The 25886-nt window shown below is 41.5% G+C and overlaps 1 protein-coding gene across 2 annotated transcripts in view; it reads left to right on the top strand.

Moving 5' to 3' along the window:
- MCC (MCC regulator of WNT signaling pathway) overlaps positions 1-25886 on the top strand; it is a gene marked incomplete at its 5' end in the record, with an annotated part of 197525 nt that overhangs the window by 80400 nt on the left and 91239 nt on the right. The window contains one exon of one of the 2 annotated variants that reach the window (XM_084305167.1): positions 21002-21123. The exons of the other annotated variant lie outside the window; for it this stretch is intronic. Within the exon in view, the coding sequence (XP_084161293.1) occupies positions 21118-21123 (6 nt within the window). Of the gene's footprint in view, positions 1-21001; positions 21124-25886 lie in introns of those variants that run through there. 2 annotated transcript variants of the gene reach the window in all.

Genomic DNA, 25886 nt, shown 5'->3' with positions numbered 1-25886 from the left:
ATGGGGTATTACAAATTCAGACGGAGCTGAGGTTGGAAGTGGCTTCTGCTTATCCCACTCTTCCAAACAAGACAAGACAAAAAAAATCATTGTTCTTTTTCACTCCTCTGCTTGACTCAGGATTTTAGTTCTTCATTGAACAGTGAAGAGATGAGTGGTTTATTTTCAGTTTTTGTTCTACAACTGGGACAGTATTCTCCTTCTTCAGAGGGAACTGCTATAGTGTTACGCTGTTGTCATTGTATGTAAACAAGGGTTAAGAAACAAAATTCTTTGAAGTCAAGTAAATGATCATAAACCTGTTAAGGTTATAGACATAACCTAACTTTAATGGTGTTTTAACACTGAGCCTGTGATAACTGGCATTTTTTCTCCGACTAAGTTCTGCTGTTTGCTTTCATAGAGCAGAAATTTTGTTCCATAATTCAAGCTGGAGTGACCTCAGGATAACTGTAAACCAATCTCTTTCCCACAGCACAGTAAACACGGGATTCAGACCAGTCTACTCAAAGCTTTATTCAGTCAGGTCTGGAAGCCTGTAAGGATGGAGACTGCACAGCGTCCCTGGGCAGCCCTTTCTTCTGCTGGATTGTCAGCTGAAAGGTTGTTCTACACGTCCAGTTGGAACTTTTTTTTTTTTTTTGAGTTTATTTCCATTCTCTCTTTCCTCCTGTGGTGTACCTCAGTAGTGAGCCTGTCTCTGTCTTACTGATAACCTCTTCACACCTACTGGCAGGCTGGTATTCAGCGAACATACTTCTTAAAATCGAGCACAGGACACAATACTTGATGTTGTATACTGTAGTGGGTGAGCCTTGCTTGGCAGCCAGGGGCCACCCCAGCTGCTCACTTGCTCGCTCTGCCCTCCCTCAGTGTGGAAGAGCAGGAATGGGACAGCTAATGAGTCAAGGCAGAGACAGGGAGATTGTTTAACAGTTACTGTGCAGGGTAAGACAGGCTCGGTTTGGGAAATAAAACTGAAAACGCATGAGGAAATCACCTTTACCGCCCCCTTTCCCAGGCTCAGCCCCGCTCCAGACTTCTCTCTCCAAGCCTTGCTGCAGGCTGCACGCCGTCCCCTCAGCACGGCGGGTGGGCCAGGCAGTGGGCTGTGGTTCCTCCCTGCTTTTCCACTCTTCTCACTCTTCTCCTCTGCTCTGTCATGGGTTCTCCACAGGCTGCGGTGCCCTCAGGAGAGTTCTGCTCCAGAGAGAGCTCTCCACAGGCTGCGGTGGAGATCTGCTCCACCTTGGAGCACCTCTTCCACAACCTCATCCTCCTCCAACCCCAGTGTTCCTCATGCTGTTTCTGGCTCTTTTTTCTTCCTCCTTTCTCTGGGGTGTTCTTCTGTGCTTTCTTCTGTATTCCCAGAGGTGCCATGACCTTGGTAGTGGTGTGCATAGTGGTGGGACTGCTGGCATGGGACAGCCCCTAGCCTCTTCTCACAGAGGCCACCCCACCTCTGCAGCCCTTGCTGCCAGCGCCTTGCCAAGGACACCCAATCCCAGGTGTGGAATTTGGGTAGTGACTGGGTTTTGGTTCCCTTCAAATGATCTTTAATAGCTACCAGTGACATGTTTAGTCCTGTAGCTTTGAAAGAAACTAGGTCAAGAATGGATGAACTGGAGAATCTTCAAGCGAGCTGTCTGTTACAATCCCTTGGAGGTTTGTTTGTTTTTCTGTCTGTTTTGGGACCTGCCATTTTAATCCTTGCTGCTAAGAGAAGATGTGGTTAGGTTGAAGTACGTAGGTACTTAACCATTGTCAGGAAGCTTCTGTGTTACCACTGAACATTTCTTGCTGTTGGCTTCTGTTAGTGACTTTTTTTAACCTTCAGTTAATATATGTAAAGTGTACTGTTGTGTAGGAGAAATTTAGTGGGGGGTTCCTAAACTATTCGTGGAATGGGCTGGAAGATAAGCTGGGTTTTAAACGCTAAATAATGAATATATTTATGTGTGTATCTGTCATCAAAGCTTTGCTTAATGTCTGCTTTCCTCGTCTGAAAAAGAAGTTCACAAAATGTAATGAGAAACTGATAGAAGAAAGAATGAAAATAATCTTTGATGAGCTGCATAAAGCCTCCAGAGAAATGTCCCTTATTGGTACTAAATGCCAAACTATATTGGCAGGGATACAGGACTTAGTTACAAAGTACTGTGAAGTGTATTTTCAGGCCACTTCTGTGGAGTCAAAGATCTGATAACCTTTACAGATAATGGGAAATATTTCTGGGAATACTTATTCTAAAGAGGAGCCAGTGCTGCTGATGAAAAAGTGTGATTAAAATAATAATAATAACAAAATAAAAATAATCTTTTATGCATGTAGCCTGGATGTTTATAAAGATTACTAAGGAAAAAAAAACCAACAACGTATACTTATATGAAAACCTTGTTACGAGTGAAGTACTGAAGGTACTGTTCAAGTATAGTTTCAAATAATTCCAAAAAGCAAAGAAATGCTGTGAAGATAAAAGTTGGTAATTGTGCTCAGCGAGTGCCTGAGTTGTATCAAAGGTACCAATAAATTATTAAGCAGGGGGAGGTGGTTAGGAGTTCTTTGTTGTTGCTGGTGATTCAGAAGGGCTTTTAAAAATCTTTGATTTTATTCATCTTTTTAATGTAAAACTTATTTCCTCTTCTCATGTGGTACATATCCCTTCTGCATTTTACATTGTTGTCTTTTGCTCGTTTTTGTGCTCCCTTCTGTGAAACTCAGAGGAGCTGAGTTCTCTCATGCAGGGAATGAGTTGCTGGTGTGGTGGGGTTCAGTTTTGTGTAGAGTCCAGAGGTGTGTCGTATGATTTTTTTTTTGTGACCTTCTGTAATGAATCTTTTTCATTCCTGATTAAATTCCAGTAAAAATTTTGATTTCATTATGAGTTCTCATTTTGACATCATAGCGTAGCATTAATTGGTTGTGTGGCACACTGCCTCGATTAATTGGCTTTACAGTGGCTTGCTTAGCTCTTATTTAAGTTTTCACTCCTATAGAAATATGACTGTGGAAATCTGCAAGTTAATGCCTCAGTGGAAAGTACTGTATAAATTGTAAATGTTGTATAGTTGGCTGCTGTTAATAAATAATAAAGAATGTTTTATTCAAATGGGAAGGGAATCTTTTGGTTTGGGGAATTTCCAGAGAAACAGAAAACTGCTTTTACTGGAGCTGCTGTCTTAACTTTCTTAGTCTTTGGTGACCACTCTAAATCGGTCATGGTACAGTACCTGTTTTCCAGATACTATTTTTAACTTTGATTGGAAGGTGCAGAGTGCAGAAATTATTTTCAGAAAGTGGTACATGAAATGCCTTTTGCAGAATAAAACGGTTTGGGTCAACTGAATTTACCAAATTAAACCTGAAATGATACTTAGAGATTTTGCCCAATTAAATAAATCATGCTAGCTTTTCTGAGATGTACTATTTTATGCTTTTGAGTAGGTTGATTATTGAACTATTAATACATATGAATACATAAGGAACAACTAAATTAAAAAAAAAAACAACACCTGATGGCAGGAGTCGGATACATGATCCAATTAAAAACTGTGTTTTATAATATGTATATATATATATTTTTAATAACAAGAAAAAAAAATACTAAAATTGAACCTCACTGAAAAGAAAGGCTACTTGGGTGTTGTTTGAAACAGGATGATTGGATATTCTAGCACTATTGCAATTCAAGCAATGCTAATTTTATCTCAGATTAGGAACTGATTTTGAAACTCTTCTAGTCATCTGGAATTTGCCAGAGTAATCAAATAATTGGATGCAGTATTGTTGATGTGAGGGAGAATATGCCAGAATGCTGATGTTCGGCTGTGTCTTCTCAAGTCTAGGTGCCTTTTAAAGTTTTGTCAGTTTTAGAGAATATAGTAAGCTTTTTCTCTGTGATTTATGTGGCAGAAGAGGAGGAAGGGTTTTCTTTTCTGAAGAATGCAAGATGCTGAAAATTGCATGTGGTTTCTGGTCTTAACAGTGAATATAAAACATGCAGACAACTCTAGCTTCTTAAGCCACTGAACATGAATAAAGAGATCACCTCTTCAAGTTTCAAGTTTGTACCAGCTTTGCAAAATGTAATTAATACCAGTTAATAAGTGGATCATCACAGAGAAGACTGAACATTAGTGCAGATAGAGTTGACCTGTATCACAGTCAGTTGTAGTTTGAACATTTTTAAGGTATGCTGAACAGGTTAAATAATCTCAAAGCAAATTTAGAACATACACTAAGACGTGCCTGATTACTGATAAAACCCCACTTCAAAATCACAACCTCTCAAGCCATTCCTTTCAGAGTTACTGACAAGTTGGCATGAATAGACTGTGCTATACTGTTAAAAGTTTCACAGCTGTCAAGAAAATTTGCCTGAATTTGAACAGGATTTCCTTCTGGAAATCAGACTAACAAGGAAGTAGCAAAAGTGGTTAAATGATGTTTCATAACAGATTTAGCTGCACAGAAGGAATGTAACAGGTAAAAGGTCATATCCTGTAAATGAAGCTCTCATTTCTCACTTTCCAGTAATTTATGAATTGTAACCAGATACAGCATGTGATGTGGTTGAGTTTGGGATTTCAACAGCAGATTTCAGTGGATTAATTGAAATCTGTAATGCTTACACAAAAACATTTGGAAGTCTTGGACTAGAGTAGGGAGGAAGGAAGACTTCGTGTCTTATAATTAGAAAGAGAGTGCTGGCCTTGATTGTAGCACATAGTTTAAGTGTAAACACGGGCAGAGCTATTTTTTGTTTCTTAAAGTGTCAGAAAATAAGGTCGGAAATAAGCCAATATTAGAACTGAATTTTAAAAGAGGAAATACTTTGCTGGTGGACACTTTCATATCCTGAATACATCCAGATGGATGCATATAATACAAACTTGCACAGTGTAGAGAATAAACCTTTTTATTTTCTAACTTACTCTTTTCTCATAACGTGGAGATACTGTGGAACCCTATGGCATTTAGTTCTATGTGTTTGTGTCACTGCTGACAAACGGCATAGGCAATGGAAAAAAGTCAGCCTGCTTGGTTGTCAGTTCCCCATAGTCCCTCAGACCACAGTCAGGCTGAATGCTTGAAATCTCCCATGGTTAGAAGACCCAGCCAAGCCGCTGTCTCCTCGGAAGGAAGAGGTGACTGTCTGCCCTGACCTTTGAGTGCTAGCAGTTGCTAGGCTGATGCCTTTTCTTTGGATGGGAGATTTCAGGGGACTGTTGGCTAGACTAGTTTCTGTGAAATGAAGTCTCTTTGCCTGTAAAAATTGTGCACATAAAATCTAAAGGAGTATAAAGCAAGCAGCAACTGTCTCTAAGGGAAGCGGGGTTTATGAACGAAAAAGTATGCTTTTGGATTAAAAATGTGTTTTATGTTTTTTTGAGAATCCTTCTGTTGTCACTTAATATTTGTAGTTTGTATATATATGTTTCTGTTACCACTGTTGTTGTGGTTTTTTTTCCTCTTTTGGCTTTTGGGAGAAAATTGATTCAGAAATTATTTAAAATTGAGTAGGATTCTTCAGACTAGAACTCAAGTAAGCTATGCAGGCCATCCTCTTGAGGGCATGATCTTGAATACACTCACCAGAACAATTTTGTTCATCAGTAACACAAGAACAGAATAAGGTATTGATACGCTTGTAAATGGGACCCACAGAATAAGCTTTCTAAGATAAACGTCTATGAAAAGAGAATTTTCTTAAGCAGAATGAGTGAGTGTGCTCCCTTGGTTCCCTTTATGCTCCATCCATTTCAGTGAAACTTTAAAAAAAAAAAAAAAGTAAAAAAAGTTTGCAAAAACAGAAATGGACTCCTTCCCATTTCAAAAGGAGAATAAAAATAAAAGTCATTGTCTGATACTGCTTGCTTTTTGCAGCCCTGGTCAACTGCCATCCCAAGTGTACCAGGAAGACTGCTTATCATCCCCAATTAAATAAGCAATGCAGGCGTTAATGATTCACACTCTACAATTACTACTGTGGCTAGCACCTAAGCTGCTTCCTGTCGGAGATCACTTGTTCATATCTTGAAAACTTGATCTTGTCAGTCTCCAGACTTGCCTCTTCATCACATTCCCATCACGTTTTGCAGTTTTTGCTGTGATAGTGACAGCTGAAGACCAGTTATTATTTGTTAAATTTGCAATGTAGAGGAGAAAAAGCAGCTTTGCAAAGGGGCTGATGTCGCATTGGAGCTCACCATACCAGTTTTTGAGTGTTCATTCTCTTTTGCAGGAGTAACATCTCAAAGTTGTATTTCCTGGGTAGAGGTTGAGTGAAAGATCAGAGTCCCTAAGATAGCAGGTTTATTTCCAAACTTCCCATACTGATAAAATTGCAATTTAGGCATCACATAACGTGTTACCTACTGTAGAGGAAGTACTGGTGAAGCTGTCAGTTGATACACTGCAGAACAGGTAAGGCGAAGGCACAGAGTATGACCTGATACCAGTGGGCTGTGAATCTTTTTGTAACAGATTAAATAGTGAGGGTTTAGAGTAGCAGAGAGAGAAAGACATAAGTCAGCTGGGAAACAGGGACTAGTCTTCCTTTGCACTCTCTCAACACAGTGTGAAATGCTTTTGCTATTCAAAGTCCAGGAAGACACTTGCCAGGAGAAGAAGGATGGATATATGCTCATTTTAGAAAAGAGCCAATTGCACACACAGAGCACTGCATCTGTTAAACACAGGCAGGAAAACCTTACAAATTACCCCATGTGTATGTGCATGAATGCAAATGAGACTCCTCAAAGAACACTTGGTTTTCACAGAGGTGTGGAAGACTTGGAATTTTAGTTTACTAAAGGAATGTTATTAATGGCATCCTCTTTTGAGTCTCCATCCCCAGAAGTCTTTAAGGAACATGTAGATTTAGAAGTTAGTAGCATGGTTTAATGCTGGGTTTAGTGCTGGGTTCAGGCTTGGACTAGATGGTCTTGGAGGTCCTTTCCAACCTGAATAATTTCTCTGGTTTTAGTTGGGACCTTTTTTTTTTTTTTTTTTTTTTATACTGCTAGTAGGTCCCTTAACAATAAAGACTATGCAAACAGAAGGAACATCTCTATCAAAAACATGGCAATGCCCTTCAAATACATGCACAACCAACCCTCTCTCGTAATTTTAGCCAAATTCACATAGGTGCTGTTTCCACAGAACGTTTCAGTGACGGGATAGGGTCAGAAATTAGTACTGAAAATCGTTCTTCTGTTGCTCAGTATGTTCTGTGATCTGCATGCGGACTGCCCCCTCCTTGTGAGTGACTGAAATGCAAACCTCCTGTCACTGAACAGCTGTACCTCTCGGTGTTGGAGGAGAGGTGTTAGAGGCCCTGGGGAACTGCTGGGTGAGTTACCCCCGCCAGAACAGGAGTCGTGCTTTGCTATCAGCTCACGTTTAAATGCCTCCTGAGGGAGGAATGGCAGCTAGAAGCAGGCTGTGTGCATTGTCCTTGTGTGAGTCTAATTTATGATGGTGGAAGAAGACCAGGAGATCTAGGTGAGCACACCAAAACCTCCTGTGAGCTGTGTTTGATTTACTTGGGTATGTCCAGACGGGCAGTGTTGGGCGTGGGAGTGTGCATGCCCAGTGCCCTGGCACTGTATGATTTCAGAACAGCTTTGTAGGAGTCAAAGTTTGTCTCCACTGAGGTGAGATCGCTCTAAATCAGTATTGCCCTCTGCTTAGGTTTTCACAGGGAGTAAGTACCGTGCTCCTGAACGCTCTGAGAAACCTCAAAGTGATGTGTTTCTCTTTGGTAAGGGAAAAATCATGACAGTTGTACTTGAAGTAAATTCTTATCAGATATGCGCTGGAATGTGTCATTTGTCTGTTGATATCTCAATGCACAGATGATAAAATTTGATACTCAAAACCTTTTGCAGTGCTTCCTATATTAAAGCTCATGAACAAGTATGTCCGTGATCTTGAGCTACATGTGAGAACATCAGCAAAAACCTCTTTTTTTTTTTTTTTTTTCCCTAGAGCTTTAAGGACTGTAGTTATTTCCTCCTTTTGAAACATGTCTTGAAACAGACTTCTTTGTTTCTGTTTGGAAACCTGCTTACCAACAGAGGATTCTGTCAGCTGTCTGGTTCAATCCTTCTCCATATTTTAAATGTTTCTGAATAAAAGTTGGTAGCTTACTGTCTTCCTTGGATCATTTATCTCATTTATATCATCTTTTTTATTCTCACTTTGGTACTGCTGTTTGGCATTAGTGAACACTGGTGCTGTCACAGGCCTGCAGCTCTTCCAATGACACGGTGTTTGCATGGTGGTTAAACTTCTGCTGACACAGTGTGCTAAACACATGAAGAAAACTTAATACTTTCTTTTTTGGTAAACAGAAATCACCTCGGTCTGGTGTGTTTAATGGAATTGAGATTTAGCTTTCAGTTAATCCACTTGGGGCTGAATTTTGACAGGGGTGTAAACTGCAGGGATTCACAGTGCTGTTGCATAGCTTGCTGGTCTTCCTGACACAGTCTGTGTTAATCACCTCTCACATTTCAGCCCTGTCTTCCAGGACTGCTAACAGTACTAATCTTGTCAAGGAGTGACTTAGAGTAACTAAAGTGTTCCCGGTAGCAGCCGTGGTGGTCTCAGGGGCCTGGTTTGTTAATTGGAACTTCAGGGAATTTGAGAAAGGTGTAAAACTATCCCTTCCACACCTATTAACTAGTCTTTTATCTGTGTTTGTGCTGCTGAGCTGCTCTGGAAAAAGCCCCGTGCAGAATCTGTTCTTTATCTCTGTGGATTAGATTCTCCCTTGCAGCCCTGGCTCTTATCCTGGCTGTGGAAAGACGCTCCACCATTCTTGGCACTCCAGTGAAAATTTTCCTTCTGTAGGCACAAATCTCCCTCCCCTGTAATGTTCACCAGGTGGTTTCATTTGATATTGTCACCGAATTGGTAGTTGAGACTGCAGCTGAACGGAAATAGCTCTTCTGCGCATCTCTCTCTTTTTTTTTTCTTTTCTTTTTTTTTTTTTTCTTCCATAAGATTCTCTGCTCTCTCTCAAACACATATTTTTAAAACCAAGCTGTCCCTTCTCCCTTCCCATGCTGCATTTCTGGCTGACTCGATATATGAAACCTGCACGATGATGTGTTCCCAGCTTCAAGGATTTTTTGAACTTCGAAATCCTGGATCTTTTCCTCTGTGCTTTGCTGTGTCTGCTGCCAGCTGTAGGTTGCATTCTCTAAAAAGAAAATTCTCTCTATAAAACTACTTTACTTTCTCATTCCTTTAGTGTTTACTGCTGGACCTCTGTGCTGTTTACCTATCTAAATCCTAGTGATACCTTGGTAAAACCTTGGTGTGAATGCTTTAAGTACTCCTTTACACTTTGCTGATTGATCTCATCACCTGCTTCTTCAGCTGTACTGTGTTCAAGTTGCATTCCCTTTCCTCAGCTTCAAACTCCTGAGGGGCTCTTCTTCTGTTTTCTTCTTCTCTTCCTCTTCCTCAGTGCTCTTGCAGATTTTTTTCCTTTTCGGTCAATATCCCCCTGGAGTTTGTTTATCTTATTGAAAACAAGCAGCACTTAATTTGAGGGGAAGTGGGGTGAAAGAAATTGTTCTTGCCCACTCAGGCAGCAGCCAAGCAAGCTGGCACACAAGCCAAGCAATTTGGCATGTGTGAGGAGGTGGAATGCCCTAGGCAGAAAGTAGGAGAGGGGCTGGCACTTCTCTCTCTGAGAGAATTTCTGTTTCACTGGTGGCAGGTCTGCTGCTGCTGGAGGCTTATGCTCTTGTGTCCGTAATGCACTGCTTCCATCTGGGCTGAATCAGCCCAAAGTAGGGGCTGGAAACATCCTTGTGAGAGTGGGATCAAGCAGAGGGATGTTGAAATAGAAAATCTTGGATTAGAAAAATGAGCTTTTGGAGGTTGTAGAAATGTAAATTGATAAATGAAAAGGCAATTACTTAACCCACAGTGAAGGGCCATCAGACTACATCAGACCAGAAAGCCAGCTACCCCACTATCTGATTTTAGATGGTGGCTGAAAGCAAGGGCTTGCCCAAAAGTGGGGCACCATAAGACGACACTGCCAACCCCTGCCAGCCATGTTCATGAGGAGACTCCCTGAGCTAGAGCTGTTCTGGGGGTAGGCAGATCTGCTTGATAGTTCTTGGAGGATTTTTCATGCATTAGTTCAACCATAAATTATTTGAATTCATGTAAACTTCCAAGATCAACAGCATTTCAGGGCAGTTGTCCCAAAGCTTGATGGCACATTGTGTGAGGGTTGCTATTTGTTTTTGTTGAACCTGGCATCTGATCATTTCCAGTGTTACAACTTTATTTTTGCATTGTGAGACAATGAAGACTCAATCCTCAATTTTCTTTTCCTTCACAGTCAGTATTTTAAAAACCTTGGCTTTATTCCATGCCTCAACCATCACTTTTTTCATGCTGTTTATAGTTTGTTAATTTATTTTTCTTGTGAAGACCTTGGATTGTTCCTGACGTCCATCTTTGTTTTATTTTTAGCTCTCTAATGTCTTTGCATACCTGGGTTAGGTGCCATTTAATAGCTTCACCCTCAGATTAGCATATTCTTTGCGTTCATTCAATTATTTTCACAGAAACATTTTAAGAAGATTTTCCTAACATTTTCTCCTTATTTTATTTTACACTTAACAGATATTTTTTCTTGTTTTAACATGTGGTTTGTTTGCTCTAGTTTTTCATTCTATAGACATTTTCTAGTTTAATAAAATGTTTTCAGTTCCCACTCCTTGAGGAATAGACCATATCTGTGCTCTGACTCAACAGATGCAGGTGAAAAATGGGGTGTGGGTTGGACTTTGCTGTTACTTTTGTTAGAACAAAAAGACAGATTGGTGGTGTGTTGTTTTTCTTTTAACTACAAAGATTAAAAACAATGAAAACCGATTTCTGTATCTGCTGTAACGTAAGGTGATAGCCAAAAGCCTCTAACAAGAAACCAGTTGTCAACTTCTGAGTTTTTAATTTTAATTGCTTGAGTTGTAGGAAGCTGTGGTATTACTGAGACACAGCTTCGCAACATTGCGTGTCCATAGTTCACTGGAGATCACGCTGAAGCACCCTAATGTTCTTCATACCAGCTTTGGAACAAACTGGGCACAGGAGGCTCCCTCTGAACACCAGGAGGGCCGCTTCACTGTGCGGGTGACCAAGCCCTGGCACAGGCTGCCCAGAGGCTGTGGGGTCTCCTCCTTGGGGACCTCCAAAAGCCCCCTGGACGTGGTGCTGGGCACCCTGCTCTGGGTGGCCCTGCCTGGGCAGGGGTTGGAGCAGTGCCCCCAGAGGTCCCCGCCAGCCTCAGCCCTGCTGTGATTTATTTTTTTTCAAAGGGCTAATGTTATGATGAAATATTAACATGGTTGCATATTAATCTGGGGTGCTGCTTATACCACTAATAAAGATTATACCAGGCACTGCTGGGACTGGTGTAACTGAGAACTATTTAGCAATGGAAGGAAAGAGCAATAGGGGTTAATTATGTCAAAAAAATCATTTACTTTCCAAAGACGTAAGGTTGTTATCTCAGATGAATAACATTGATAAGAGGGGAATTTGGTTTCAGTAAAAACTTTTTTATTAAAATATTCTGAAGTAAGGTTAATGTGATGGCTCATTGGAGGAAATATGTTCAGGAGCCAGGGTGCATGTAAGTTTTAAACATAGTGCATGTGCAGACAAATCTGTTTTACATTCATGGAAATACTGAAGTAGTTCTGGAAAAAGTTTTGAGACAACATAAGAGGAAAATCAGTGGGGAGATATCTCTGTAATGGTAATTGTATACTCATGCAAAACTGTGAAAGGGAATAGCTTTGTAACATCAATGAGAAATTGACTCTAAAATGGAGCTGTTTGTAAGGGGAAAATATTTTTGCAATGGTAGTTTTGGGCAACAAATTTAAGAAATTGTGTATAGTGTATTAGGTTTAGACTAGAATCCTTTTCCTCAGTGTTGCTTATATAATTGAAGTATAACTGAACTGAAAAAGGTACAGAAGCTGTAAGGACCTCAGCTTTCAGTAACTGTAGTAAGGAGCATAAGAAAAAATGATACCCAAAAATGCAAGTGTCAAATTTACTCAATTACCATCTTAATACCTTACATCAGATCATTTTAAGCTCTCAGTTGTGCTGTCAGGCAGAGATAGTTTTTATGTCTAAGGCTGTCCATCCACCACTGAGGCTGCTGCTCTCTGTAGGCGACCTGGCTCAGCTGGATGTGAGTGGGGCTTCTCAGCCTCCTCATCTGCATGGCCGTGTGTTGGTAGAGCCAGAAGCTGGGAGTGATTCACAGGCAGCGGTGGTGCTGAGGAGCGGGCAGGTATGTATTCCCAAGGTAACCAGAGAGGTCATGCCAGGGAAGAGCTGCTTCAGCTGCACCACCTGGCTCTTCCTGGCAGCATGAGTCAGAGCCAGAAGCCCAGCCTCCTGCCCTCCTTCCACTGCACAGAAAGCAGACGGCCCTAGTTTTTGGTAAGACAGGATGTGCTTTCGTGTTTCATTATAAATTCCTCATGGAGGGGAGACAAGGCTGTTTCCACAAGAGCTGAAGTAATTCCCTGCAGTCATCCACCTTACCTGGTTTATCCCATGATGACTAAAGCATTCATCGACATTGTTTGTGAAAAATCTCATGTGCCAAGATTTCTGAACTCCAAAATACGTCCTTTTTGTGGTTAAGATGGCAATACGGACATTCACACAGCCTTGTTTTACAATCATCCATCTATTTAAAACTGTTTTCCCATCTGAAATGTGGGAAACAGTGTGATATCATGCAAGTATGGAGTTGGTGCGACTTAATAGGATTAAAAAAGATTGAGAAGCTGTAAGAATACTTGGATAACGTTTTGCAATTAAGGCAGTGACCTGTGATAACAGCATTCTGCTGGAGACTCTTCCCTCAAACCATATTGCCTGTTGGCCCAAAAAGCCACATCCTGGTTTGCTTAAGGATTACGTGCTCTCTCATGTGCTTTCTCTATGTATATTTTAAAATAAAAATTATAAGCATGAAAATAGTATTTCTGCATTAGAAGTGTTATGGTGCCTCGTGTTTACTAAAGGATTGCTGTATTTATACAAGAACAAACACAGCCGTTGTCATCAGTTTATACACTTGCGAATTGATGATGTCTGTGATAAATGCTGAAAATGTTCTTCAAAAAGTACAATAGGCTGAGTCCAGTGCTGAACAGGGGTTAGGCAGAAGTGTCTGGAGAATACAGAGACCTGAAGTGCTGTGTCCTTCAGCATGATGGGTATCACGTTGGAAGCTGCCAAAAAACATATCTGAACATCAGCAAAGTAGGAAAAAGCCCTTGTGTTTAGTTAAGGATTTTATCTTTGTTTTGATATCTGTATTAATTATCTAGACCATCTGTGTAACTCAGAAAGAAAACTTGGAATGTAAAAGGCAGATTGTGGTTTTGTTCCGTATCTTGCAGAAACACTTTTGGTTTTAAAACTTGACGGGCGGTGGTGGTAGTGATAGATGAAGCAGAATTGCAGATAGCTACCTCGTTAGTTCATATAGCACCAGAAGAAAGAAACCAGAAAAAAACCTTCTCTTTAACAACAACGTTAAGATGTTGTCACCTGAGGATGCAGAGAGAAAACAATGCACAGGGTTAGAAGATGCAGTTGCAACATTGTTGGTTTTCCACCTCCAATCACACTGCAGTCCTCTTGACTTCACTTTCCAAGCAATTTGTTGCCATTCTTCCAGACGTTTTTTTTTTCATGAAATGAGTAGGCAGGTGGGTACAGTGCACAAAAACTTTGTCTGATGCTTGCTCTGCTGATTACTGCTACACCTGAAAGGGCAGGAGAGAGTTAACTTGAAGGTAGCTTTCTGAGGCAGACCACTTGGTTACTTTTGTTGGTTTTGATTTATGATAAACACAGAAGGGGAGCATCATGAACAGAGTATGTGTGTAGGTTGCAGCCAGAAAGCTAATATATTTCTGGGGTAAATTTTCTCATTATGTCAGTACTTGTGGGCAGAGATTAGGTATGTACGGAACCTAATTTGATGAAGAACATGAACATTTGAAATAATTTGTTCTTGTCAAGCCAATTTTTTTTTTTGTCTCTGTGACACAAACAATATGTTTATACCTACAAAATATATCTGCAACATAAGTCTTACTAAAATGTTTGTGTTGAAAAGGTAGGTGTCTGCTCGTGTATCTGAATAATTTATTTACCTATGTCAAAAACAATCAGAAGTTGCATGAACGCTGGTCTTGGGTTCTTTCACTTAGGTGTTGGAGCTTTGAACACCTCGGCCTGAGAAGGCTGTTGGAAAAACAGCCATGCTGGAGAGCTGCTTTGGATCATCCACGGGGACACAGGGTACAAATTGTGACTGCGGAGCAGCACCCTTTGTCCTTCCTGACGCAGGCAGAGAGAGCTGCTGGTGTTACGGTTGCAACTATTGCCATTATCCTGTCCGGAAACACCCTGCTAATGCCCCGGTGTTACACTGGGTACCTGCACTTCACGGGGCAGCAGACAGACATCTGCTCTATTGGAGAGGGAGCTAATTCAGCTGCACTGAGCAGTTTAACAGGGGACTGCTCTGTCAGCACAGCTGTGGGCTGGTAGAGTGTGTGGCAATAGTGTCTAGATCTGGAAGAGGATGTCGCTCCACTCTCTGAGAAGTGTGCTTGGGAGGTGCAGAGCCTACCTGATGCAGCATGCTTTGAATTAGCATTGTAGGTGAATGTTTCAAAATGGATCTGGCAAAACCAGTGTTGATGAGTTACCGTATCAAACTTGTCACAAAGGCAACTAATTGCTAGGTGGGGTTACGTAGCTTGTGTTATGCAGGAGGTCAGATTAGATCATCACAATTTCTTCTGGTTTTAAATTCTGTGACTCTAAAGCAACCAGTTATTCCATGCAATCACTGTCCATACTTGTTTATCACTGGCACACCCAAATCAGCTTGCATCCTTGAGTGGCTCACAGTATAGTAGAGCTGCCTGTTTTCCAGGGCATAAAGAGCTTTCACACAGGTCAGTGTGGCAAGCAAAATGAAACTTAGCTCCATGTCATGCAAGTGTATATTTTTTAATCTGGGGGGAGAGAGGAGACTGAAAATTACAAAATTCTGAATTACAAATTCAGCTGTTCTTGACTAACTTAAGCTAAATCAGTTGAACCTGTTGTAAACTGAGGTTGTGCTTCACTTTGATAGGTTGAGAAACAGGTGTAGTAGAAAGACACACTCAATTTAAACCAGATTTGGATTGTAATCATAAATCTATGCATAGAATTGTAATATGCAACATACTGCATGAGTTGCTGGATTTCTCTGGTTTTCACTTCCACCTTAAGTCTTACTGCAGATGTTTTTTTCCAGGCAATGCACTGAGGGTATATCAGTCACAGACAGGCTTTGCTGAGAGTACGTAATGTCAGAATTTTGCCCATTGATCCTGGAATAGGAATGTATTGAGATTTTTCACACGCATTTAACTAGATACCTTTGTATATATGTAATGCAACTAATTCTGTGTAATTACTTAAAGATGGTGATATTTTATTGGAACATGTCAATACAATTCCATTTGTTAATACTAGGAATTTGTTAAGGAAGGAAAATATTGCTTCCTTGAAATTAAATGTTTTGTCTCTAATCAACAAAAATGTCAGAAATCGAAGTTTCTGTTCAATTTGCAGGAGAAGCATGTCTGTTCTGTTTATGTCATTTATATGTGTTTCGCAGAAGAATTAACTATGCAGAAATTGCTAGCTTAGACATTGATCAGATTTTTGAACTGCCATTTCAGGATGAATAATGCTTTTAACTTGTCTTCGCCCATTGTCTGAACAAGATGTAGAACCAGTTTAAGTAATTATGAATGGATAGGACTTGGGAATGGGGCGTACAATATTTGCTTCCACTTAAAGCTTTCCAGAATTTGCACTACTTTGGGGCTTTGCACGAGTGCTTGACATCTGCGTTTACGTAGTAGAAGCTCTTTTCATGTAGGTGAGGAGTTGACACTGATGCTCAATTGCATGAGCTTTATCAATGGGCAGAGTTACTTTATTAAGTGTCCCCTCAGCCCCTTCAGAAGGAAAGGAGAAAGAGAAAAATAAAAAGCCTACTTGCCCAAATTATCATGCGTGTTTGATTGACGGGCTTAAAGCTGAAGTAACACGAAACTAGCAACAAAACAGATTGGCCAACTTCCAGTAAACTGTTGCTGCTTGGAAGCTTTTTGTATGACATTGGCTATGTTCAAATGAACATCTAGTCTGACTCCATTGTTGGGCGTTCAGAGAACAGGTCAGAATTGGCCAAAAGATAGCTTCAACCAGGTGTATTTGGAATCCTTGAAAATAATGCTTTTCTCAGTGGTTGAGATGTGTGTAAGCAGCCCTGTACTTGTGCTGGTAAATCCTCAGTTCTCCCTTTGTTTTCACATGCGCTGGTTACAGGCATGGATTTTGCTGTGCATGCAACTTTAGGCTAAATCTGACGGGCCGAGTAGTGGAATACTAACCTTGTTTGTATGAGAATTAGTGAGAGAAAGTTAAGACTAGGTTTCAGACAGTTTGTATGCATGGAATATATGTAAGCTATTAATTAAATGTAGGTATACAAAGGAACACATTAATTATTGAAGAAGTTGATTTGTTTTTTTTTTAGCCTATGTGAATATGAGTTAATTTTTAGTTCTGCAGATGGAATCTGTGGTCATATTTAGCGTGCCTGGTTAGTGTTACTGCAATGCTGTCTGCTGTATTTGTGAGATGTAACGCTCTCCACGCCTTGAGTTCACTGCTTCCTGGAAATAGTTGTTTCGCCAGGCACATTGCTTTGTGAGGAAGGGACGGGAAGGCGTGATTTTCAAAGCAGGACAGGATTGGAATGCGTGTCAGAGCACTGCCCACATTTTAATAAGGTCTGAGTCAGCACCACTCCAAGCTCTTAGCGCCCTGACTCAATTTATCTGTCTTAAGGTACTTATTTTTATTTGATGCAATTCAAGTAGATTCACAAAAACAGGTAAAGTAGATGTGGGTAGAGTGATTGTCGTGTAATATTAGTTAGTATGCTGACAACTGTACTGTAGACTTCTTTCTTTGCAGGGACTGGGATAGGATGATAAGTCTGAGTGTTTTCCTCAGTCAAACAAATACTTCATTTGAGATGGTATATAAATTTTACTCAACAGAGTTCATTAGAAAGTTATTAAGGAGGCTTATTTTTAATGGAAAAATGTATAAATACTGAACTCAGTGTTATCTTTGATGTGATCCAAACATTTTTAAACGTCTTTCCGACAGATGGTCTGCATAGCTCTTCTCTGGAATCAGCTATGCCATTAAAAGCGGGAGCATAAATAGGTCAGATGAAGCTGCTAGGTGTTGTAATGTATCAGAGCACCCGGCATAACACAGGCTTTTGGTACAACGCCACATCTTTTTTATTATTGTCTGAGGAATATGTTGCAGCTGATCCAAAGGAAAAATTGTGTATAGAGCTGTTGAGCTGTTGCTTATGTTGTATTTTTCTCTGACACCCCTCACTGGTTTTGCTTATATGGTTTGGATGGATATTTGCTGTGGTTTGGCTGCATATTGATTTAGTTTCTCTGAAACAAAAATGCAGATGTAAAAAGTAATGATTAAAAAAACCCCACACTCTTTAAAATCCAGTTTGCCTTTAGAAGAACAGGGAGAAGTTTTGAAGTCTGAAAGTAGTAAAAAATAAATGAATTGCTACATAATTTATTTTTGAGGTTACCATTTCTTCAAGGTGCCCAGGGATTACTCTAGCATTACTATTTTACATATTTGTTAGCTGTAAACAGATATATTTTGGGTGAGTGGGGAGGTGGTTATAGCTACTTACAGCTTTTAGGGTTATCATTACTGGCTGGCAGGATGCCTGGCTGTGTCTTCTATCAAGTATTTTCCAACTGTGCTTCAGAGGCTCGTCTGCCATAACCCCCACACTTGTGTGCTCATTTACTTTTGCTGTTATGTTGTACAATAAACATGAGGTTTTTACCATTTTCCTTCACAAGCTCTTCTTAATAGTAAGGGAACTCGTTGCTTCTGGTGGTGTAGGCTACCACCAGAAGCACCAGCCTCTGGTGTAATTCTTTAAAAGCGGTTTTATTAAAGTGCTTTGATGATGTCAAGATGCTGATCGGAACCTTGAGTCTTTGAGGGTACACTTAAATATAAAGATATCAGAGTTTTTCACTTGAGTAACCAAGAGGCAATTTAAGCAACTTTATTCAGCTGTTTTCAGTTAGTTTGTTATTTATTTTTAGCACAAAAGGCAAAGAAAGAAAAAATAAATTAAAAAGGAGGCTTTTGAACATGTAAGTGTCTGAAGTAAATAAATCCTGAGAACTTGCACATCATCTAAACCACCTTTCTTTTAAAAAACATCACAATTTGCTGATGAACCCTGGGCAGCTCCCTGGGGTTGGAGAGGCATGCTGTTATCCATTATGAGGAATGGAATGGGAAACGCAGCTTCATGTGAACCACAAGCGCACAGCTCAGCGGTGGGTACGGCACTTGGGGCAGAAGCAGAGGCTGAGATAGCCTCAAACAGAGCAATTACAGCAAAATTATGCAGAGATATCTGTGCCCTTAATATTGCCCTAGTAGAACAGCAGAAGGACTATGTGGATAGCATTGTATGTGTTAGAAGTAATCATAATAATAATCATGTAATGCCACAATCTTGCAAGGCAGGACTGTTGCAGAATGTATATGGAGACAGTGACTTGGAGTTAAACCTGTGATTTCCATTCTCTGGGGAGCTGAGGGCAAGAGCTCTGAAAACAGTATGTCCATGGAAGCTCCATGTCACTCAAGATAACTAACAGACATTTTTTGTGAGAGAGTTGTTAAATAATTCATTTTTTCATATGCTTGTAGTCTTAAAGGAATGAACAAAATTTAATTTTCTTTACCATATTCAAACTAATTCCCAGTTTACTTGCTTATAAAAGGAACTTGTATCTACAGAAAAGTATTCATACATTCCAGGGTTTAACTCCATAGCCATAAGTGTATGAACTTAGGGAATACAGTTGTGAGTAAAGTAGCTCTCAACTGAAATTTGTCATTCATCTGCAAACCAAACTTAATCAAATTTATCATCTAGCCAAGTGTTGCCAATTAACACAGTTTTTCCAAGAGGATTTATGCAAGAGATGGGCATTCTCTTGTAAATGATTGACTTTCCTAGAGTAGCTTCCTTCCATAAGAAAGCACTTAGGAAGAAGAAAGCTTTTGTACTAATCCATAGGGAAAGAGACAAAAATATTAGTCTGAGCAGGAGATACTTGCCTTTGTAGGAAGGGTTGCAGGCAGAAGCAACAAGCAGCACGAGCATTTTCTAACAGAAAGCATCATGTGCAGACAGTAACACAACAGTCTACGTCGCAACATCCTGCAGATGGTTTAGTTGTCAGGGTCTGAAACCCAGAATTTTATTTGGAATAGATTTTAGAGTGATCGCATTTGTGGGCTGAGTATTGATAATGATATTCTACTGGTCTTTTGCTGAGCTTTGGTATCAGCATACATCTTGTATTTGTCATGTTTTATTTTTATTTATTTTTTATTAATTATATTTATTAATAGGTGTAATTTTTAAGAGATCAAAATACTTTACAGAAAAAAAACAGGACGTCTTCCTGTGTGCTTTTGCACTTCTTAGCATGTGTTGGATGCCCCTTGGTTGATACAATCATGATTGAATTTGCTTTATTAAATAGCATAGTATTATTTTGTCAAAGTGCTATTTAGTACTACGAAAATAGATGGATATACGTTTATAACCTGTTTATAACCTGTGACTTTTGTGAGCTGTAGACTGCTTTTGGCCTGTGTTATACGTGCATGTTTATTATTGTAGGTTTGGTTCTTGGGCATTTACTACAAATGTGAGTACCTGAAAATAAGCCTTTTGCCAAGCTGGAAGTGCGATAAGCAAGGGCAACACTCCAGCTTCCAGAGGAGGTCTGCGAAGTACCACTGAGATGTGGTTTGGGTCGTCCTGAAAGCTCTTGCTGATGTGAGATCGGTCTCGGCGGAGATGTCCGGCTGTCATACGATCACCGGAGAGCAGGGAGGGTGACTCAGCTGGGAGGGAGGGAAGGCAGAAGCCTTCCTATACTGCAGGTACTGACGGTGTGAAAGGAGCTGATGCTCATTAACCGGGACTGATTAAACAGCTGCGGAGTTTGTTGGGCACAAGATGCCGTGCTCACTGCTCACGGGACAAGTAGGCAGTGCGTTAAGGTAAGGGCACGGCTCTCCAGAAACAGATGCCGAAGCTCTGTCGGCTGTGCCTGCGGCGCGGTGCTGTAAGTGCAGCCTGCTGCTTCGCTGCTGGGAAGAAATCGGCTGCCCCGTCACACGGCATTGTCGGAGAGGCAGCTGGAATGCAGAAATGCCTTTGAACTCAGGATGCGTTTGTTTTCGCTTCCCAGGCAGTCAGCACCAGTGTTTGTGAGCACAAGGGAGGAGGCCGGTTGCCGCGAGGTTTCCTGTTGGTGTGGGTAAGGAGCCCTCGCGCAGAAACAGGAAAAGAGAAATTCCCGAAATTAGGCAGCCGGGGGCTGCGGGCGGTGTCGGCGGGGCGCCAGGTCCCGGGACGTGCCCTCGGCGGGGCAGCCGCGGCGGCACGGGGCCGAGCGGCAGCCGGGGACGAGGCCGCGGAGCCCGTACGAGGGGGCGCCCGCCCGTCCGTCCGTCCTGGCGCCTGCCCATCCGTCCGTCCGTCCGTCCGTCCGTCCGTCTGTCCGTGCCGCCGCGGAGAGGCGAGGGAGGCAGCGGGAGGGCGCCCGCCTCTGCGCCGGGCTGGTCCCGCAGCGCCGCGGGACACGGAGCGGGCTCGTAAAGCGCCAGTGCTTTGTCTCGGCCGTGTTTGCCCGCTCCTGTTTCAGAGGTCAGCAGCGTAGGGAACGCGGAGAGGAAGTTTTAGCGCTGCTGGCGGCGCTGGGTGGTGATTTGAGTGGCCTGGATGTAAGGATTTCAGAGCTGTGTGATGTTGGACGTGGGAGCTGCAGCTAAAGAAGTGAAGGAGATCCCGTGTTGGACATGCAGGTGAGAGGAGTTAACGTGGCTGAGCTGACCGTGGGAACCTGGGAAGTGAGAAAGAACTTTGACTTACTGAGATGGTTAAATCACTCAAGTGATTTACACAAGAGTGTGTACGAGGGAACTTTTTGCTGTCAAAAGAGTAAACCAAACAAAACCTCACCTCATAGCAAATCCGTTCCTTCCTTTGAACTGGAGGCTTTTCTGTAGCTTTCAGTCACCTCCATCCCGAAAACTAAAGAGAATAATAAATAAACAATAAAACGGGAACAATAGCAAGCTAATTTTATATAAAACATTGAGAAAAATTTTGCTGCATTTTTGTAGTTGAAGGAGGTACAGGATCCTGAATTCCTCTAGAATGCCAATTTCTTGCAAGTAACCGTGTAACAAAGTCTGTCTGCACTGTGTTACAGTACCATTTGAAGTGAATGTGGTGTTGACAGCATTTTAAAATGGCTTAATTTTACCCGAATATAAAAAGTTTATACCATTAGATTTTGATCAGTGTTATAGGTGTATTGCTAAATTGAGACACAGCAGAGGTCAGTGGCAGGAACAGGCCTGTTTTCAATTATCGGACCTTTTAATTCACATCACTGCTTTTATTGTAATGCCAAGTACAGATTGCTTGTAAATGGCATTTTGATGTGAACCTACCTGGCAGTACTACAGAAGAGCTGGAGACAAATAAATAAGAGACCATACCTAATTGCAGTAACCATTAGCATTTAGACAACACCTCTGAGTGCATTGGATTTGGAGGAAGCTTAATTTCTTCACGTTCTTATCTAGAGTATAAGCTTTTCTGGACCAGGCTGTATAGGTATTTTCGGTGCCTGGCAGGGTCTATGTGTAGTGGTCTGTTGCAGCAGATAATGGTAATAAAGGCTTCTGATAAAAACATAGATTTTTCTTTTCAGTAAGCAGTCTGCTTTTAATCTCAACTAACATGTACACACTGTTGTTAAAACTTTAACCTGCTTCCACACTGTTTGTATACGTTAGATTCTTTTATTAGAAGACAAAGCAAACCTCGGCATTTAGTTCTTGAGCTGGGTAGTAGAGGTGAGCTCCAGTAGTCTGTAGCGCATTTGCTTTATTTACACATTACAAGAAAGGCTGCATTGAAGAATGGTTAGAAAGTTTTCAAGACTCCTGGAAGCCTCTCTACTTGAACCCTCTCTATCTCAGTGCAGATATGACAGCCACAGAGCTCATGAGAATTGGAGCAGGAGTAGGAAGGGGGTGGGGATGGTACGTGATGTGCTAGAACAGCAGGTTTTGCTAACAAGTGTAGAATAAAGAAGGTAGAAAAGAGGGTTCATTGCACCCTCTCCTTCCATCTGTGTGTTAGGGGTAATGTCTCTGTGCTAGATCCAGCATGCCTTGTAAACTTCATTTTTCACTCTGAGTTGGGCAGCCCTTCTGCAGAATGATTCAGACAGGACCTCTGCTTTGCTAAGTAGCTGTCAGTTGCTTTGGGAGGCTCAGGCAAGGCAGAAAGGATTTGCAGTGCAGGATCCTCTTCTCCATTTACTTCCCTTTGGCATAGCTCCTTTCCTGTTGCTGAGGAATCTGGGGGGGAGCTGTGCTCAAAAACATGCTCTTGGGAAATCTAATCCTTTCTTTAACAAAGGTACCCATATTTTAAAAAATAATAATCATAAATAAAATCTTTTTTTCCGGCCTGGTTCTCGAATTTGAAGGCCTTTCAACAAGTATGATATGAGAAAGATGTATAGCAGCCTTCCCCTTTCACTGTATATTTCTCTGACATCATCTAAGCAACACTGAAAATGGTTCTTTTCTTATACCTAGCGTACTGCTTTGTTTGTGCAGTCCTTTCAAACTGTCTGACATGTTTTATTTGTTCTCTTTTTTCCACTTCTTTTAGCTTTTGGAGGTGGTTGGGCTGCCTTATGTTAGCACTGTACCCATCCTATACGAATCACTATACACTAAAACTTCACAACACATGTAGTATGAAAACCGTGCCTGGTTTTAACCAAACTCCCCATCTTTTTGCTCTGTTCCTTTTCTTCCTGTTAGTGGAATGTCTTTCCCAACTTTGAGCAAAAATGAGAGGCATGGTGAGTACAGCACTTCTGCTGCTCTGGAGATGTCATGTTGCCCATTTATCATTTTACTATTAAGTCTGTTCTCCACTGTGCATCAGCAGTGACAGAAGTTCAAACCCATTATTGACTTCGTTCATTGCTGTCACAAGGGCAGCTCCTGTATAGACAGGACTCAGGTGTTCTTATTTTTAACAGTACATTGACCAGTCCTGCTCACTATTAGAAGATGATGTGTTTCAGATTACCTCAGCCCAAATACAGCAGGGAATAAGGAACAATTTTAATCCTCCATGCAGAGCATTTCATTGGCTGTGTTGTCCTTACTTCCTCTGAAATGCAGAATTTTAGGTGATATTAAAGACAGCACCTCAGACAGGTTGCTTTTTTAATTCAGTGTGGCAAATCCTCCATTTCCAGCCCAAATGCACACACTATTGTTGCTAATAGAGCACTGCTTTCCCTTTGTCATTGTGTAACGCTATAGACGGTGAACAATGCGAGCTAGCATGTGTGATCTAACACTTCAGCCATGTCCACGGCCCTTCCTCTTGTGCATTCTTCCGCTTCCGTCTTTGCACTCACTGAGTATTTTCCAGCTGTCTCTGGGACTCTTGTCTGACTGGAGCAGCAGCCATGCACATCTTGAGACCCTGGCTTGCTCGCATGATCTGTCTTCCATGAACTCCCTTAACCCAGTTGTTCACACAGTCTCTCACTGGGAGACGAGATGAAATTTCACCTCCCTATAGACTGGATGCTCGGGGCAGCGTAAGCATCCAGAGGCCAGGAGCATGAGATCACAGCCTAGGAGCACGCTGGCTCGTTTCTCACAGGGGCCACCATTCTGCTTTACAAAATACGGGTAGACTATGCTTACTTTTACACCATGAAGTTCCAGAATTAAATTGGGGGAAGTCTGTCACAGTCCTGCATATAAGCAACAACATTTTTTCTCTTCTGGGGGTGCATTCAGTAATTGAAAAGACAGGAAAAAGCAAGCCATTCCCCGTGGAGCACCTGAATAAAACACCTGTGAAGACAGAATCAAAAAATTACCACAGCAACAATGGAGATGTTTTAAGCTGAGTGGTGGCGCATGGTAAGATATGAAGACAACAGCGTTATTCCGTGATGTTTTAGATGTCCTAGGGGGATGTGGCAACAGTCAAGATGACCAAAGCACAAAGCAGGTATTTAACAGCAGAGAAGTGTGCTGGGGAGGAACAAGTGGCAAGCTTCAGGAGGAATCTCGTTCTGAAACAAGCAGAATTAACCCATTGAGTGTGGCCAAATGATGGTTTTTTCCCACTCCAGTGGAGATCAGGCAAAGAGAGAGATTGCTGATAGATTCCTGACTAGTGATGTGAACCAGTGTAAAGAGAAGGCACAAAGTAGCACAGTGAGGTGTGTCAGCAACTCCAAACCCAGTGCGGGCAGAAAATAGCAGGATAGACCAGTGGGATTACGTGAGGCACAGGTACACACCGAAGGGAAGGTGATAACAAGGAACTCGGGTTAATCTGTGACCCAGTGAGATTCCTTGTGACTCAAGAAGGACAGTCAGCAGGACAGTGAAAATGCTCATGTCCTTGAAGTGCCTCCGCTGAGAGAGCCTCTGAAGAAGCCTTTCAGAAGGGTTTCTCTGATGATGGAGGCAGCATTTCTCCCCTGCATCGTTGTGTTGGGGCTTCTTGACTGTTCCATGCTCCTGACTGAGAGCCACAGTTCTTGGTCATAGAATCTCCTGGGCTAGTTTCCTAAACAGTGTTTGCTTGGCTTTCTCTCTGATTTCACAGCTAGCTTTGCTACCATTTTTTGTCCGGTTGTTTCTTCTGTTAGAGCTTCTGTAAGAGCAGAAGTTTAATTATAAGGATCTGAAAGAAGCTTTATGGCCGTGGCCCCTTTTTTCTCCAACAGAAGGAACCTTTTGGCTATGGTAGAACTCATTTCATATGAGCTCTGAAAAGCTGCAGTGGACGTGACCCCTGTGTGCTATACCCGTAAGTCATTTTGTGTTCTGGCCGTTGCAGAATAAGGAACAGATTGGTATTTGATGATTTTCCAAGTTGCTTCTCTCTGAAATTAGTTGTGCATTAGTCAGACCTGCAGAGGCAGACCTCATTCTTGCTGAGCTGGATTACAGCCAGCATGAAAGCAGCAAAGTCAGAATCACTCATTTAGAAGTGAACTCCCTCGTTTTTTTAAAGCTATTTTTAGGCAATTGTAGAAGTCTCTTCTGCTGGCACAGAGCATTTTCCTGTATTTCAGTGAGTTATATAACATCTCATGTTTTGGAAAGTTCATTTGAACAAGCTTCTTAGCACATCTCTCCAAATCTTAAGTTTATTTAGGTAGAGTTAAAAATATATATATTGCTAGACTTGCTTCCTGCTGTTTACTAATTCATCTGCCTTCTTTGCCATTCTTGTTTTAATCATTCATTGAACTGAATTTAGCCTTTAGAGTGGTTTGTAAGAAGAGAGAGGATGAAGATGCTGTAAATGGTATGGATTCTTTCACCTGGGAACACATGGGATTGCTGCATGCAGTTGAGCACAGTGGTGGGTTGACCCTCTGGCGGCTGAGGCCCCATCTCATCACTTGCTTGCTGGCCCCCAGCACCGTGGGGGAAGGAATCAGAAGGGCATGCATTTTCAGGGTATCTTCTGTGACAAGCCAGAAGTAACA

Source organism: Netta rufina (genome assembly GCF_964035555.1).
Source record: "Netta rufina genome assembly, chromosome: Z".
NCBI classification, from domain to species: Eukaryota; Metazoa; Chordata; class Aves; order Anseriformes; family Anatidae; genus Netta; species Netta rufina.
The sequence above is the reverse complement of the archived record's forward strand: the minus strand, read 5'-3'. Positions and strand labels throughout refer to the sequence as shown.